This window comes from Symsagittifera roscoffensis, chromosome 7 (assembly GCF_963678635.1).
Source record: "Symsagittifera roscoffensis chromosome 7, txSymRosc1.1, whole genome shotgun sequence".
Lineage (NCBI taxonomy): Eukaryota > Metazoa > Xenacoelomorpha > Acoela > Convolutidae > Symsagittifera > Symsagittifera roscoffensis.
This window is the reverse complement of record NC_087068.1, coordinates 41,819,997-41,836,467: the sequence shown is the minus strand read 5'-3', so window position 1 is coordinate 41,836,467 and position 16,471 is coordinate 41,819,997. Positions and strand designations below refer to the sequence as shown.

The following is a 16,471-nucleotide window of genomic DNA, read 5'->3' as shown; positions in this document are numbered from 1 at the left end:
GATCCTTGCATATAAAAATCAGAACAGCTACAACGGAACAAGTTAACATTTTCAATCATAAATGCCTGGAAATTTATTTTTTGAATAACAGAGACTATGACAGAAAAACAGTTTGGAAAACCGATCAAAAGAAAGCATATGATTGAGTTAAATAGCAAGCAATCACCTTTAGAATAAAAATATTAAAAACAAATTTAAATCAAGATGAAAACGAGTAGGAAAAAATGAATTATAATCGAAAAGTGCTATTGTCGTAAAAACGTTCAATCCGTATCATTATGAAAGATGATTCTTGATGAATCCATAACTTGAGTGTGGGAAAACTCATGTGACCCAAAGTTATGCAACATTCTAGATCAATTAAAATCTGTTTTTCCGTTTTATAAGTTTTATCTTTGGGCTTAAATTGTTTAATATAGTCTGGCTTTTATCTATCTTTGGCTGATTTTGAGTTGTTCGTCAGTTAAGTAGTCAACATCAAACAACATGATAGTGAGAGCCTGATCTCAGAGGACTTTTGCGACGTCGTTTGATGCGTTTCACCAAAGAAGCATTTAATCAAAAAACTAACAAATCCGCATCAAACGCAAAACTAAATAGATATCGTAGCAGTCGCTGGTTATAAAGATTCTGGTAAATTACTTTAGTGTCAATATAGGTTTTCTAGATAAACTAAAAACGACTGATGCCCCCCTTAGTGTCTAAGCAGTTGAAGTTTTCTCGACGGGGGCTGGGCGGACTTCAAAAATGTTCGAAAATTTGAACAACTTTTTTTTGACCAAATTGATTTTCCGAGCTCTCCCAAGTCACTAGAAAGGCATTTCTTGCCAAATTTTTTGTGCCGCAGCCAGTTTTTGAAAAAAAAAACAGGCCGAAAAAAGCGTTTTAAGGCACATTTTGGACAGCTTTGACCAAAAATTATTGTTTTTTCGGCGCGCGCTCCCCCTATAAAATATTCCAAGAAACTTAAGAAAAATTATAGGGTCAGCCAGCAAAAAATGGATGTTTTAAATTAGTATCAAAGGGGGGACACTTTGGGTAGACAGGGGGTCGAATCCCCGCTACTGTTCTCAGTAGAAAAATAAGATAATTTTTGTCTCAAAATGGATTAGTAAAATTTATTTTGTACTTTTTAAGCGGCGAAGATTTTTTTGAAGACCAGAGCAGCAAGAGAAAATAGGCTAACTGCATTTTTCGGACAACATATTTTTCAAGTGTAATTGGTAAATATACCATAATACTAAAAAACTTTTATAGAAACATGCTTTGTTTCATGAGGCATTTAGAGACAGATCTAGTTAGGACTTTCGATGTACTCCAAGAGCACGTCCAATTGATTTGCTAAAGGCGCCTTTAGCGCAAAATGTACTAATTGTGAGGGGGAACGCGCTCCACAAAAATGGAATTTTTTGGTCAAGATTTTCTAAAAATGCCCAAAAACGTCTTTTTCTGATCAAAAAAGGTCTTTGTTTACAGTGTTCTGGGAATGCTCGGCAAATCAATATGGTCAAACTAAAAAAAGATCGACAAAAATTTCGAACAATTTCTGAAAATCCGCCCCAATTTGAAAAACCCTAGCTCCGCTCCTTCTATGGAATCCAGATTAATACCAAAGTAACCAATTTTGGCGTGGTAAACCATGAAAAAAAATGGCGTTGCTAAGTATATTTTGACTGAAGCATTTTACTGTCCGTAGCTTTTGCGTTTTTTGTTTTATGATTTAACACTTAAAGCATTCCAGTAAATGAATTTCAAAAAACAAAATGTAATCGATCACATGCCGTAGCAATGATAGTGTGTGAGAACGAGCTCTCACTTGACCTCTAGCTTCAAGTCTACCACAACCTGACCAATTTTCGCTGCAATAGTGGTACCACGTGAAAGTTCTAGACGCAAAAAAACGACCCTGAGTCGCAAGCAAAGAGCTTTGCTCAACAAAAAAAAACAGTCTGGAATTTGGGGAGATAAAATAAATGGAAATGGACTAACCTCGACAGGACTGTTAAGGCCTATTTTTAGCTCCTCTGCAATTCGCAGGAACCAAAAATTAGTCATGATTTTCGTCATTAAGGTAGCTTAAGGCCAAGTAGATGACATTCGAGGCAGTTTTTCTACTTTATCTTAAGGAAAAGTATTCAAAAATGCATTGTTCACTAAAAAATCTTCATTAGAAAACTAATTAACGCCCCTCTGCTCCCTTACTTTTAACTGACAAAACTTGGAGTGAGAAAATCCGAAAAAAAAATTGGCAAGAGTTCCTTCTTAACTTTTTTAAAGAGGAATTGGATTGTCATCTAGTTATAATATCAAAAGTGTTTGAATTGATCTTTAGTGAATCTCGTTTAAAATTTTGAGCATCATTACTAAAGACTGTTAATTTTATTTTCAAAACTATCTTCATTAGTTGATTAATAAAAGAAGTAAGTTTTTAATAAAAGAAAATAACTAAAAAGTTGTTGTAGGTGCTAAACTATTTTACGAGCCTGCAAATTACCAAATACAAAAATAAAAAAACAATCTTTTGATGATATATTTTGCTAAAACTATTTGGTGGGTTGATCTTCTTGAAGTTCGATAGTCATCTTGTTTCTGCCATATCAAAGGAAATTCCTCCTAACGAGTATGGCCGCACAATAAAGACTTTTCAGCTTTGGTTTGGACCGTACAAAAACTTGTTAATCATTTTTTTTACTCAAGAGTAGCATTTTGGTCTTCACTATGTAGACTGGAATGGCTGGTTAATTAAAGTGACTGCGAGTAAAGTGATGAGTAAAGGATATGACTTCAACTTCCTGGAAATTTACGTTGATGACTGTTTTATGTAACAGAGTTTAAACATAAATAGACTCGAAATCGTCATTTGAAGGTCCTCAAATTCAACTTTTATGTTGGGAATGGTCATTCGCTTTTGCATGAATATTTCATTTTTATGGCCAATTTTCCCGTTCTGATGATATTTTCCTGTCTTTTGATCCGGAGTTACTTTACTTTCCCTAAAACAATACAGTTACTCCGCTGACGTTCCAGACTATTAATATATGTTTTTGTGCTATCACAATTTGAACTCGAGATAGTTAAGCAATTTAGTCTGAAAAATTCAGCGCAATTTGAGATTACTGCGTTTCTCAGCAAAGATTGAGGCCGAAAATGAATCACGGGCCTGATGAAAACAATTATGACTGTTTTATCCAGGGTTGGTTCGAAATAATTGAAATAAGATACTTTTTTATTGTTCAAGTTTTCAACCGTTCCAAGATTTATTAAACCATTTCTCATCAAGCACTTTTTCAGGCTCACGGCAATTATGCTTTTATGAATTAAAAACATCTTTTCACGAGGAGTGCAGTCTATTTGAGACTCTAGCTCAAGTAAGTTTCCGCCTATTCCCTTCCAGCGAAGTTTTTCAATCAGTGGTCGCTTATCGATTTTTTGATAGCAAGTAAAGGAACCGCGTGACGATTCGGACGGAGGACTCACATTACGGCAAGTAAAAACGTCCAATTTTGGCCGCTGCCGCTCAAAAATTTATACATTTTCGCGCATCTGTTTAAAGAAAGACGATTTATACATCGAAAGGCAGAGAACTTTTAATTTTCCATAAATTCATTGTTTTTTCAATTACTCCGGTCTGACCATGGTTTTCTCCAGCCGTTCATTTTTTATTTAATCAACGTTTGAAGTATCTATACAGCGTTGATTTAAACTAACCCCACACAACGGTTAACGTTTGAATTTTCAAACGCGTTTTTCTCAAATTGGGTCTGGAACAGATTAAAAATTGCTTAGAAATGCGCCAGAATTAAAATGGTGCAAGTTTTTCCCGAAATCCTGAACCAAAAACTTACTCCAAAAATAGGTTATTTTGGCTTTCTTAAGCAATTGAGAACTACCAAATTAATTGATGAAAAACTTATAACAAAAGTAGCCTCTGACATAGCCCAAAAAAGTGTTAGAAGAGTAAAACTTTTGCGTAAAATGTTTGGAGGTTTTTTTGCCAACAAGTTTTCATTTTTATATAAAAAATGACCTTTTTTCAAAACTACCTTGATCAACCAGAAATATATTCTCGTATACAAATTTTTGAAAACTTTATCTTTCTAGAGTATTGTTGGGCTGTGTAAAAAGCTTCTTTTGATCTAATTTTCCCTTCAATCAATATGGTAGTTTCAGCGTAATGCTTGATTAATTAAAAAGCCAAATTGACCCATTTTTGGAATAAAATTTTGATTAAGAACTTAAAGAAAAGTTTGCAGAATATTAAATCTGGTGAAATTCCAAGAAACTTTTCTTCTTATCATCTTTTGTCTAAAGTTGACCCAATCTGAGAAAAACGCGCTTGAATTTATCGAAGTTGTTCGTTGTGTCCGGTTATTTTAAATCAGCACTATAGTCTAATCGTGACAGTTTTCTGCCAATTTTGATGTGCATGCAGATTTTTCTAAAACTTTCATCTCTTTTTGAGGACTTTCTTCTCCATTAAGCAAAAAGTTTGTTCTTTTTGCTAGAATTGGTACAATTTTTCCAGCGAAAACCATTAAGGACCAACCATCAAGGAGGTTTTTGTTGAATGTTTTATCACATCTCACCGAACAATTAGTCTCATTCCGACGAAATCCTAGATGGATACTTTGACCAATTTCACTCAAATCGTGAACATGGCTCCGGATCAAAAGATTTTTTCCATTTTTTTCAAACGTTCGTTACAAGTCTGCGCCGTCTCATCCTATTCCTATTAATCTGTAGATGAATTTCTGAAAACTTCCGCTTGTTCCGTGAAACGTGATTTGGACTGTTATATTGTTTTTTCTCGAAACCTACAGACTACTCCCTCTCATTCCTCTTAACCGCCTCGGTTGACCTATCCGCAATAACACAGTTTGTCTTAGATTTTCTAAAAATGTTATAAATGCTAGAAATTTGTAGAAAATCTGAAATGTTGTTTGAAAGCTTTTAAAACTATTTTTTATTCTATTCGACTGTTTTGAATTTTTCTGATTCTGAAAAGCTTTGGGATGGAAAAAAGCTAACTGTATAATTTCTGACTCATTGTTTTTTCTCACTGATGGTTTTGCAATTTATTCAAGTTTTACAGATAGAAAAAACTTTGCATGCAAAAGTTTTGTTTATCCATAACGTAATCCAGTCGGAAATTTTTCACCCAAATTATTCTTAAAAACCACAATTAGACTCAATTAAACAACTAAGCGTTTTTTTTTTGTTTTTGTGCAGCCTTTTTTTAAAATAATAACATATACCTAAACCTACAAAAAGACAGGCCAGTCTTTTCAAACATTAATTGTTTCAAGGCAGAAGCTTGCTAGCCTTACACAAAATTAAGCTGGCTAGCCTTACACAAACTTAAGCTGGCTAGATATCTTGCCAGAGAACTTGCTAGCTTTTCTTCTATGTGAAATTTATAACACTAAATTAGATGGCCAATCTAAAAACATAGTTTATCTCTGTCATTGTTGCCACTTAAAAGTTTGGTGATTGTATCTTTAGAAAAAGAATTAATTTCAAATAAAATTCAATTGATTTTCTGATGTAACACTACTAGTCATACAATTTTTCGCACAAAAACTGCTTATCATAGACTTTTTATGCTCAAAAATGCTTCTCAAGATAATTTCAAACGCAATAAGTGATCGTTTTCATTATTCATTTCTTTTTGTAAATTTAACATGTTAAATTTTTACAGCGCCTACTTTTATCAATATTGAAAACAATTGCGTTGTTTTTTTTTGTTTTTTTTAAGCGTCTTTTGAGCAGTGGCTGAAAATGGTTGTTAAAGATTTTCTAAAAGTGGAGCCTTTTCCATGAAATTCACTCTTGAAGAAAAGTTATAAATGCCGAGAAACTAACAAAGAGGTGGCCGTGAAAAAATAATTAACCATTCAATAATCAGTTTTTAAACTATAAGTTTAATCGGAAAGGGACAAAAATGCGCATCTTTTACAAAAATTTAGGTTAGAATTTGCAAGAGTGCTAACCGAGCACTTAACACTGGAGAAAATTCCTAGCTCGATTTGTTTGATGAGGAGGATGTTAATTCGATCCCGACTTAATAGTGTATCAAAATCAGCTCTACGCCAAGTATCCGTATTTTTGTTCAAGATCATTAAAGCTCTTAATTGATTTTTTTACACTGATGTCTTCTTCATATAGTGATAAAAACCAACTTTAAATGAAAATTTTATTAAAGTTTCTGCCAAATTTCATCGACTTTTTGTCCAGCATCCAGTAAATCACTAAATGTTTTTTTTTGATTTACTCAATTCATAAAAAAGGCTCCAGATTAAAAAAAAACTCTCTGTTTGTTTTAATTAATACCTTTTTTTTGCTTTTTTTTCTAATATTCTGTACATGAAATTCTGAAAGCTTCTGCTTCTTTCAAAGAAGTGATTTGGTTCTTCAATTTTTTTTTGAAATCTTCTGAAAACTTCCAGCCTGTTCCTTCTCAATTCTATAAACGGCCCCGATTGACTTGAATAGAATAAAATAATTTATTTTACAGTTTCATTGTTGAGCGTAAGTAAAACAATTATCATTCATTTTCCATTGAATTTTGGAGGACTGTTTGAAGACTTTTAAGGCTTTTCTCTATTCTACGGTTTTAAAGGCCGGTGATTAACAACAAAATTTTTTCATTGTTGACTTATGATGTGTTTTCGCTGATGTGTTTTCGATTCGATTTTTAAGTAAGTTTTTTTTGCAAATACAACTCTACGTTAAAAAACTTTTGCAGAAAAAATTTTTTTGAATACAATTTTTGTTCCGAATATAATGTAGCCCAGGCAAAATTTTTCACTCAAACTATTCAAAAACTACAAATAAGTTTTGAAATATTTGTCTACAGTCATAGTTTTTTCCTTTTAGGTTAAGGTGAAGCTAAAACTGTCAAAAGGCATGCCACTTGTTTCAACCACTAATCACCAAAAGCCGTTCATCTGTGTTTTTTGTCGCTTAATTTCTGTGTTTTTTTATTAGGGAAATGGCTGGGTTATTATGGTTTTAGGCAAAAACAAAGAATCAAACTTAACTCGTTTTGTGGGTTTTTGAAATGGAAGCTGCTTGTCATTCAAACTCCGGGCGCAAAAACTGCTTCACATACTTTTTTTATGAATAACGAAAGCTTATCATACAAGTTTTCAAGCATGGTCATTGAATTTTTTCATTATTTTGATCTGTTATAATTCTAAAAATTGAAAATTTTAAAGCGAGGAAAATAATCCAAGAGATAACCAAAAAAGATAACCAGCTAAGAATATCTTTTGAAACTTGAAAGGTTTAGTAGACGAGTAAAAAGGCTGGAATTTTAAAATTATGAGCTCGACAGGGGTTTGAAGTGTTTTATAAGATAGAATGTCAACATGAGATTGGCAAAAAAGCAGTTAATTAGAAAAGAAATTTTCATGACGTGGCTTTTTTGAGCGGAATCAAATATCTCAGGAAAAATCACGAAGGCATGGGACGAGAATATTCAGAAGTTCAATGACCAGTCAATCATTAATCAATTTAGAATTTAGCTTGTAAAATCATCCATGAAATGAGAAAAATGGGGATGTTTTGAAAAAACTTGAGGTTACAAGATTCGAAGAATTATATTCAAAGAGTTTACACTGGCGGAAGATTTAAACGTCATTTAATTAATGAGGGTGATCATTCGATAAGGATGCTACAAGGTATCAAATTCTCGTTTGAGTCAAATTTCATTAGTAATGTACGAGGTCATCAAAAAACTATATCAAGCCGACGTAAAAAAAAACTTACCAAAAACCACTATTAAGTAGTTAAGGGTTTATTGTACAGTCATATTTTTTTACGATAAATTAAACATAGTTCTGTAAAAAGACACGGCGTGTCACTATTTTCAACCATTGGATTTTTTAAGTAGAAGCTTTCTAGCGCTACACAAAATGCTACATGTTTTTGTGTGAAAAGGTCATAACATGAAAGTGTCGTAACATTAGTTTATCATTGTGATTGCTGCCACTTTACCTCTGAGTTTCCTTACTAGAGCAAATTCTTAATTAGTGTGTTATTCAAATTTTAAATCGGAACTAGTTTCTTAGAGTTTAAATCGGAACTGGATAGCGAAAACTGCTAGTCATAGAAATTTCATGAACAAAAAAATGTTTATTAGACGTTTTTTATGTGAAAAAAAAAAACATTTCATTCTTGAAATTTCAAATTTGTGCATTAAAAAAGAGGAGCGTTATCCACAGGGTTCGCAAATATGAGCCAAATATCTTTGCGTTTGATCGAGGCCAATTAAGTTTCTCATCTTTTTTCACTAAAATTTAAGATACATAGCTATAAAAATTTTCCTAAACCTCCATCAAATCTAACCGAATAATTGGTCTTGCATCTGTTTTTTCTATAAAGCTAATAATTGATAACTTGAGAGAGCGGAACTTTATCCTAGAAATAAAAATAACTGTTTTTTTTTTGGTTTTTAAAACGTTTTTTTTTTCAAACCTGGAAGCCTTACAAAAACCAGGATCGAAAAGGTGTTGATCATACAAGTTCCAAACATAATGAGTGAAAGTTTTACATTTGTTCTTTCTATGAAATTAATTATTGCTGTTTTTAATGAGCGGAATGGAACCTGATCTAAACTATATTTTATGATTGGATAAATTAAATGTTTTACCAATGTAAAGTATTTAATATTAACCAATCATGATCCATCTAACTAACAACCCACTTATTTGTAAGTGCTGAAGTTACTTGTAATTTCAGCACCAGAGAGATTTGAATTTAACTTAGAAATTAGTTGGACTCTCCCGAGCACTTCAGCAGCCGCAATAAACCAGTATACCCTAGATCTATTGAGCCTAGCAGAGACTAGTTAAACAACCTGAGACTAGATAGTATAAGAGTAAGATTAGGATCGGTATTAGACTAAGAAGTTGCACGAATCTATCCGGCCGAAAATAAGATAGCGTGACGAGCAGACGGTGTACCCTATCCGAAATTACTCTATGAGTTACACACCAGTCCTAACTCATCTGGTGCGACCAGTGAGGCCTTCATCTTCGATCATCTGAAAAATTCACAAAAGAAAAATAAAAAATAGCAAACTTCTTCAAAACTGTTTAAGACCCTTTTAACTTCTGCACCAACAATTAAATAAATATAATACCAATGCAGTAAATTAATTTATAAAATTTTCCCCTAAAAGCAGTAAATCTACATATGATGAAAATTTGTATCTTAAAATTCCCCCATTACTAGCAGTAAATTTCCAAATTCTATGCAGTAAATTAATAAAATGCAATTGCAGTACTAACCTTTTGATATTTTCATTCATTCGCACAGAAATTCTATCCACACTCGCACAGCTCGCCCACGAAGAATTGTTTAAAATAATGAATTTCAGTTTCAAGTTTTCACACTCAACAACTCTAACAAATAATAACAAGTTTCAAACTTTCCTTTAACCCGGTTGGAAAGGAATCATATACTAAACAAAACTAACCAACGCAGCTTACTAAATACCACAAATCATAAAATAACAGCATGACTAAGAAAAGGAAACCAACGGTACCCAAACCGGATTAACCCAGTTTAAAACTGGATAATTTATTCTTTTGAAGACTATTACAAAGTCTTAGAAAGAAATAATAAAACACAAAAAAGTCAAAAGACAAACCCATACCACAAACAATTTGCTTTTTGGAAAAAGTACATAACCAACAAAACATAAGTAAAACCACAACAAACCCAACATAAAATGTTGTCACATAACAGGACCCCTCATAAAAACCGCATGAAATCATACTCCCACACCTGGCCTAACCCACCAGGAAAGGACGTCCTGAGCATGCTCTATAGCCGGCCTAACCCACCGTGCTACATCCACGCTTTGTGACCACACCTTTATTTTTAATAAGAGCTACTCAAGGGTGAGTAACTCTTCAAAATAACCGAACTAAAACAAAAAGCTTTTGTGAAAACAACTAACTAAAATCATAATTAAAAAATATTAAATTAATAAAAGTTTTATAAAATGTAAAATCACATGATGCAATATATAGATCAGAATACAACACCAAGGACGAACATCAAAAGACAAGACGACCTCACTACACTCGAGAGAGAATGACCAACTATAATCGATATGCCGCTCACAATCACAACTCAAAGGATTTAGAGTACGACTTGACCTCGCAGAAAAGGACTTCATTGAACTAGACCAATGACCACCTCGATGTTCAAGTATACGTACAGATCCGAGTAACCAGGCATCCCCTCCACGCACAATCTCCACGCCATTCCCGAGCTAGATCAAACACAAAAGAAGTTCTCTCCGAAGAACAGAAAAACCTGACATAGCCAACCATTCCGAAACCAGAATTGATGCTGTTGCAGAGACTCAGTCGTTGTCACAAGAAGAACACAACGTCTTGTGTCCTCAATTCCAGATCCCTGGAACTTCCTTAACAAAAAGGAAACAAAAGAAAAATGATGTTCGCCAAATACCAACGTCCATCATCCATCCTTGAACTACAAAAGAACTGTTCTAAAAAACTCTGTAAAACCCGGATGGGTGGAACCTGATCTAAACTATATTTTATGATTGGATAAATTAAATGTTTTACCAATGTAAAGTATTTAATATTAACCAATCATGATCCATCTAACTAACAACCCACTTATTTGTAAGTGCTGAAGTTACTTGTAATTTCAGCACCAGAGAGATTTGAATTTAACTTAGAAATTAGTTGGACTCTCCCGAGCACTTCAGCAGCCGCAATAAACCAGTATACCCTAGATCTATTGAGCCTAGCAGAGACTAGTTAAACAACCTGAGACTAGATAGTATAAGAGTAAGATTAGGATCGGTATTAGACTAAGAAGTTGCACGAATCTATCCGGCCGAAAATAAGATAGCGTGACGAGCAGACGGTGTACCCTATCCGAAATTACTCTATGAGTTACACACCAGTCCTAACTCAGGAACTTTAATCTAGAAACAATACTAACTGTGTTTTTTTTTGGTTTTTTAAGCGTGTGGTTTTCAAACCGGAAGCATGCTTTTAAAATAGATAAAAAGGATGGAAAAAGAAAACGATCAGATCATTCCTTGGCGTTGCTTGAGAATTTTTGAAATGCAGAACTTTATCCATGAGGTTGCATAAATTATCGGGAAATTGCCAATGAGAAACATGGAGTTTTCGGACACGTAATAAATGGTATCAATTTTAACCCAAAAAATTATCTATAAAATCGGCAAAAAGTGGATGTTCCGGAAATTTTATTATAGAAATTTCAATGAATGAGAATGGAAAAGCTTACAGTGGTGGAACATCTTAGCGTGATTTAACAAGGAGTATGATACAGTGTACCAAGATCAAATTTGAGCCAGTAACCTTAATTTTGATCAATGTCATTACATTTCTCATCTTTCTTTTTTATCGCACTGAAGATTTGATCATACAGAGATAAAAACCAATTTTATATGGAAGTTTCTCTATAGTTTCCGTGAAATTTCACCAAAATTTTTTTTCTAGTTCCTATTAAATCAAAGATTGTTTTTTACCCGACTTATTAAATTTTTTTCAAGACTTACATTTTTTGTCGTCCCATTCTTAATTTTCTGTACTTCCAATTCATTCAAAAAAAGTTGAATGAGATTTTTGTTAAATTTCTCTTCAAAACTATTCCTCCTCGTTCCTATAAACCGTCTTGATTGACTTGACTAGAAGAAAAACATTTTATCGTACAGTTTCATACCTTGAGTGTGTGACAAAGCACTACAATGAAGTTTTTATGTGCTTTTGTGCAGCCAGAATTTTTTTAAGAAAAGATAAATCTAAGACTGTCAAAAGGCTTTCTATTTTTTTCAGCCACTGATCATCGAAAGCAGTTTATTTTTAACCTGTATTTTCATGTTAGACGTCTGTTTTTGGGAAAAAGACTTTCAAACAGCTCATTTTTTGGTTTTTCAGAACGTAAAACTGCTATTCAAATAAACTTTTCGCTTAAACACTGTTTGCCATAAAATTTTTAGGTATGAAAAAAAAGGTTATCATACAAGTTTCAAACATAATTAACGAAAACTTTCAATGTTCTGTTGTTTCAATCAAACTAACAATCAATTGATAATTTCGAAGCGGAGATTATTGATTATTATCCTATTATCCAAGAGATAATCAAAATTGCGCTTTTTTGTTTAAGCGTATCTTTTATAAGCCAGAAACATGTTTTTAAGATGGCAAGGCTGAAAATTGAAATATACTAGATGGTTGAGAAGATTCTCATGATGCAGAACGTTATAAATGAGATCGCCTAAAATGCGTGAAATTAGGAAAATTCTGGATTTTTCAGTTGCCGGAAAGTTAGCGATGAGAGGGCCGAGAAAACGGAATATTCGGAAATTCAATAATCAATCATTCAATGAGCAATTTTTAGCCAGTAAAAGTATCCATAAAATGTGCCAAAATTTGGATGTTTCAGAAAAAATTAGGTTATATTTTTCAGAAAGTTATAATCTTATGTTTTACACTGACAGAAGATTTAACTTGGTGCATTTAATGAAAAGGATGATAAATCGATCCGGACTTTACAGAGTACCGAATTCAACTTTGAACCAAGTATCATTAGTGATGCTGAAGGTCATTAAAGTTTCTTATCTCTTTTTTCATTCACCCTGAAGACGACTGGGCTCCCCTAACGTGACTTAGGAGTGTCTGATGTCTGGCTGATAAAGTTATACTGAATACATGTCACTTTCATCTTTGCATAGTTGAGATTATATTTCAACTTTGAGGCTGTTGGTTATTTCCAAATTGTCAAGTGATTGATTGGCATAAAATTAGCCGAAGATTGTAGCAGGGAAACCTTTCATCAGTTATCGTAAACAACAGTTTGGTTTTAATGTTTATAATTATTATTGCGAAAAATAGGTATGCTACTAGTTGATAAGATCCAGTTGTTTTTTCCGGAAAGTCTTAAAAATACCGCGTCTTTTCGGTAATACCCCCCTAAATGATAAGAAACAAAAATGAAAATTTTTCTTACAAAGTTTGACTGTTTTTCCCTAAAAATGCAGAGCTGACATCCCGAGCGTTAAACCGAGCTAAAAACTGGCAAAAAAAAGCGAACTTAACGACAATTAAAAACGCATTTAGAGTCCTTTTAATGAAGTTTATGCTCAGAAAAATGGCAAAAATTGGATAAAAAGTCAGTTTCAGTTTGAGGCTCAATTAAGAAAAAATGGTTCGTTTTTACCAGCCTCATAATAATATTGTGCATTTCCTAGTAACAGTGTCACAATGATATAATAAAAAATTTCATTTCATTTTTTCATAATTTAGGGGGTTATAACCGAAAAAACCCAAAATACCAAAACCAAATGATGTTTTAAAAATTTAAATGTCTGCTTGAAATTTTCAGGTTTATTCAAAGGAGTACGCTATCTTTTTCCAAGCAGAAATTAATTGTCCGGTTTTTGGCTATTTTTTCACGGCTGGTTGGCTTCACATTCTAAGTAAAGCCTAATTCTATCTGTCACTCTTTGCCTTATAAAACGTTGACTCCTTAATGCAATTCCATCCTACAATACTTTTAGTAGTAGTGGGGCTAATGCGACAAGGAGCTGTCACTTTTTCGAGTTGAAGCGTCTTTTTGGCTTCAAACAGGTAAGACTGATGGCCATCCTGACTGCTGCTAAGTTATAATTTATCAGCACTGGTTATAACACCAAGATAACTCGTAGTAACTGCTCACTAAACCGTGTGCAACAACTCTCAAGTGTGTTATCATAACGCAACGCTTAAACATGTGACGAACATTTGGTTGGTTTTTGAACTTCAGGCAATTAATATTTCTAAAATTAGCACTTAAGATAATGGGTTTGCGCGTCGTCGCTCAATCTGATAATTTTTGTCATGTTTTTTTTTCTAATTTTCCTCCGTGAGACATAATCTACTTCACGTGGTTTCCTGCAACTCGTTTTTATCATCCCCGGGCTTGGTAAAACAGAGAAAAAATAGTTGTATTTTTTGAATCTCCCTCACTTAGTTCATTATCGTCTAACTGGGATTATCAGAAGGGGAAATTTCGTGCTTTTGGTTCAAAGATTCCTTTGTCTATTCCATTAATAACGCTCTGGTTTTGATTTTCAGACCTTCCCTTGAAAGCTTTTTGTGGCGTGAAATTTTGATCAGCGTGAAATTTTACCAGCGGCGGAATCTAATCTGTATTAAGTCATGGTAAGTTTTCTTAATCGAAATGGGTTCAAAAATTGGGTTTAAAAAGTTATTGCATGCACCAGAGAGTTGAGATTCATTTTGCCTCGTGATTGGCGAGTTGATAATATGGTATGCTAACTATATAAAGATAGAAATGCAACCCTGATAAAAGGAAGGAACTATCTTGACTTCAATTCGATTTTCCCGGGGGTAATTTTTTCTTCACCTTTTCCCCAAGCTTACTTCAACTGTCTTTTGCATTTCCATTTGGCGGTTAAATTTTCAATTTATTATCACACATATATCCTCTTTATTTTACCCAAAATCGATCCAAAATGAGAGGGTAAATCTTCCGTCGTTCCAACCAAAAAAAGCTGACGTTAACTTTTAGATTGAATAATTCTGAGCAATAATAGTTCATTGATTAGTCAATATTCGAATAGGCTTATTTTTCAAATAAAAGCACTTCAGCTTCTTTTCCATTTGGTCAGTTTTGCAATTGAGTTTAATACCAACCCTTTAAAGTACCTTAGGCAAAATGTATCATACGGGTCGCTAGACTCCTTATTCGCTGTAGACCGCCTCGTTTAATCAATTTTGTGAATTTCCTTTAGCAAACAATTCCCATTGATTGAAAACACATTTTAAAAAGCAGTTTTTGGTCTACACTGAAAAATAGTTAGAACAAACCAGCTGAAAATCGGCAATTTTCTATATCTTTGAAATTAAAAAAAAAGATTCTTAACCCGAAATGGAAAAAGAATATAAATAAAAGTTCTGATAACAAAAATCGATAAAACTTTTTCTGAATGCTTTAGTTATCTGGACTCCGAAATCACAAAAGAAGGCAAACGATACCCGTAGCAAACATGTCTACTTGAGTTCGGGGATCTGTTACTGCCCTTAATTAAACTGATTGACATTACCACACCACTGACCATTGTACTTATTTTACAATGTCTTCTCAATTCCAAATACTTGCCATTATTTCTCTTATTTCTATGAATATCGGAGGGGTACGAACATCCAACACAAAAGACCACGAAATCAGCAAGGACAGGTTAGTTTACTTTTTCAAAAAAAAATTATTTCAAGACTCAATAAATTTTTATTCAGCTCAGTTAATCTTCTGGTTAATCGGATTGGTTTTTTTTCTTCAAGTTTTGAAGTATATTCTATTACATTCATTTTCACAAAACATTGGTGAAAATGTTTTCCCAAGATGAAATATTTTTGTTCCGACTTTCGAAGAAAGTGCAGAATGTTTATGCTTGGGGTGGTTTTATTGATTCAGTCTGTTCTTGACTTTTTAACTAAGCATTTTTGACCGGACGGATTTTTTACATCATCTGAAAAAATAATGTTTTCCTGAGCTCAAATTTAAAAAGATATTTCACTTGGATTTATGTTATGGGAATTTGAAAACTGCTAGTTTGGCCAATTTGGGATAATTAACGCGCAATATATTGCGTTCTTATAACACCGTAATTAATGCGTTCCGATTTGAATTGAAGCAAAACATTTAGTCATATTATTAGAATAGAAGACGCTATGCATCAATTTGTAGTTTTCATTAGCGTGTGGAGGGATAACCTTTTTTTTTAAAAAAAAAAACGTCAACCAAAAAATTTTTTCTTTTTTTTTGGAATATTTCGTCAATTTACTCGAAATCCTCAAAATTGGCCAATTTACTAGAAATTGGCCTAGAAATCCTTTTTGAATTGAGGTATCTTTTTTGATCTATTTAATACTTAGCTACATGTAGTATATAAGTACTTCGCTAGAAGTAGTATTTAGTTAGCGTGATTTTATATATAAAAAAAAACAACTCGAAAAATGTTAGTGAAATTTTTTCTTCTTTTTAAAATTTTTTTTAAGATTTGATGTTTTTAAATTGAGCACTACTCCATAAATGTTAAAAAAGAGTAGGAACATTCAGAAATTAGCCATAATACGAGCAGTCTTGTTATGTTTTATAGCGAGGTTTAGTATTTTTTCCCGAGGTTTAGTATTTTTCGGGTTAAAACTAACCACAGAGCGCAAGTACCGCTCACTGCGGTCAAATTGCGTCGAGCGAAATATCCTAATACATTTTTCCAGTTGTAATTTAGTTCAAAAAAAATTTCAAAAATTTCAAAAACTTTTGTTTTGTCAGGCCATTTTATAACAAAGCAATTATCAACTGAGTATGGCTCTCTTGTCGCTCGTAATTACGGCGATAATTTAAAGAAATTTAGAATACCTCGTTTAATCTGCTATATTGTTCCGACTTT

At 33.1% G+C, this 16,471-nt stretch overlaps 1 protein-coding gene across 9 annotated transcripts in view; it reads left to right on the top strand.

Moving 5' to 3' along the window:
* The window catches only part of LOC134852203 (voltage-dependent calcium channel subunit alpha-2/delta-3-like), a 107,960-nt gene that overhangs the window by 11,576 nt on the left and 79,913 nt on the right, over positions 1-16,471 (top strand). For 4 of the 9 annotated variants that reach the window (XM_063868521.1, XM_063868524.1, XM_063868523.1 and 1 more), the window contains exon 1: positions 14,378-15,258. In XM_063868521.1, the coding sequence (XP_063724591.1) occupies positions 15,155-15,258 (104 nt within the window). In that variant the 5' untranslated portion in view covers positions 14,378-15,154. Of the gene's footprint in view, positions 1-14,167; positions 14,220-14,377; positions 15,259-16,471 lie in introns of those variants that run through there. The other 5 variants (XM_063868520.1, XM_063868518.1, XM_063868517.1 and 2 more) reach the window with 5 other exon arrangements.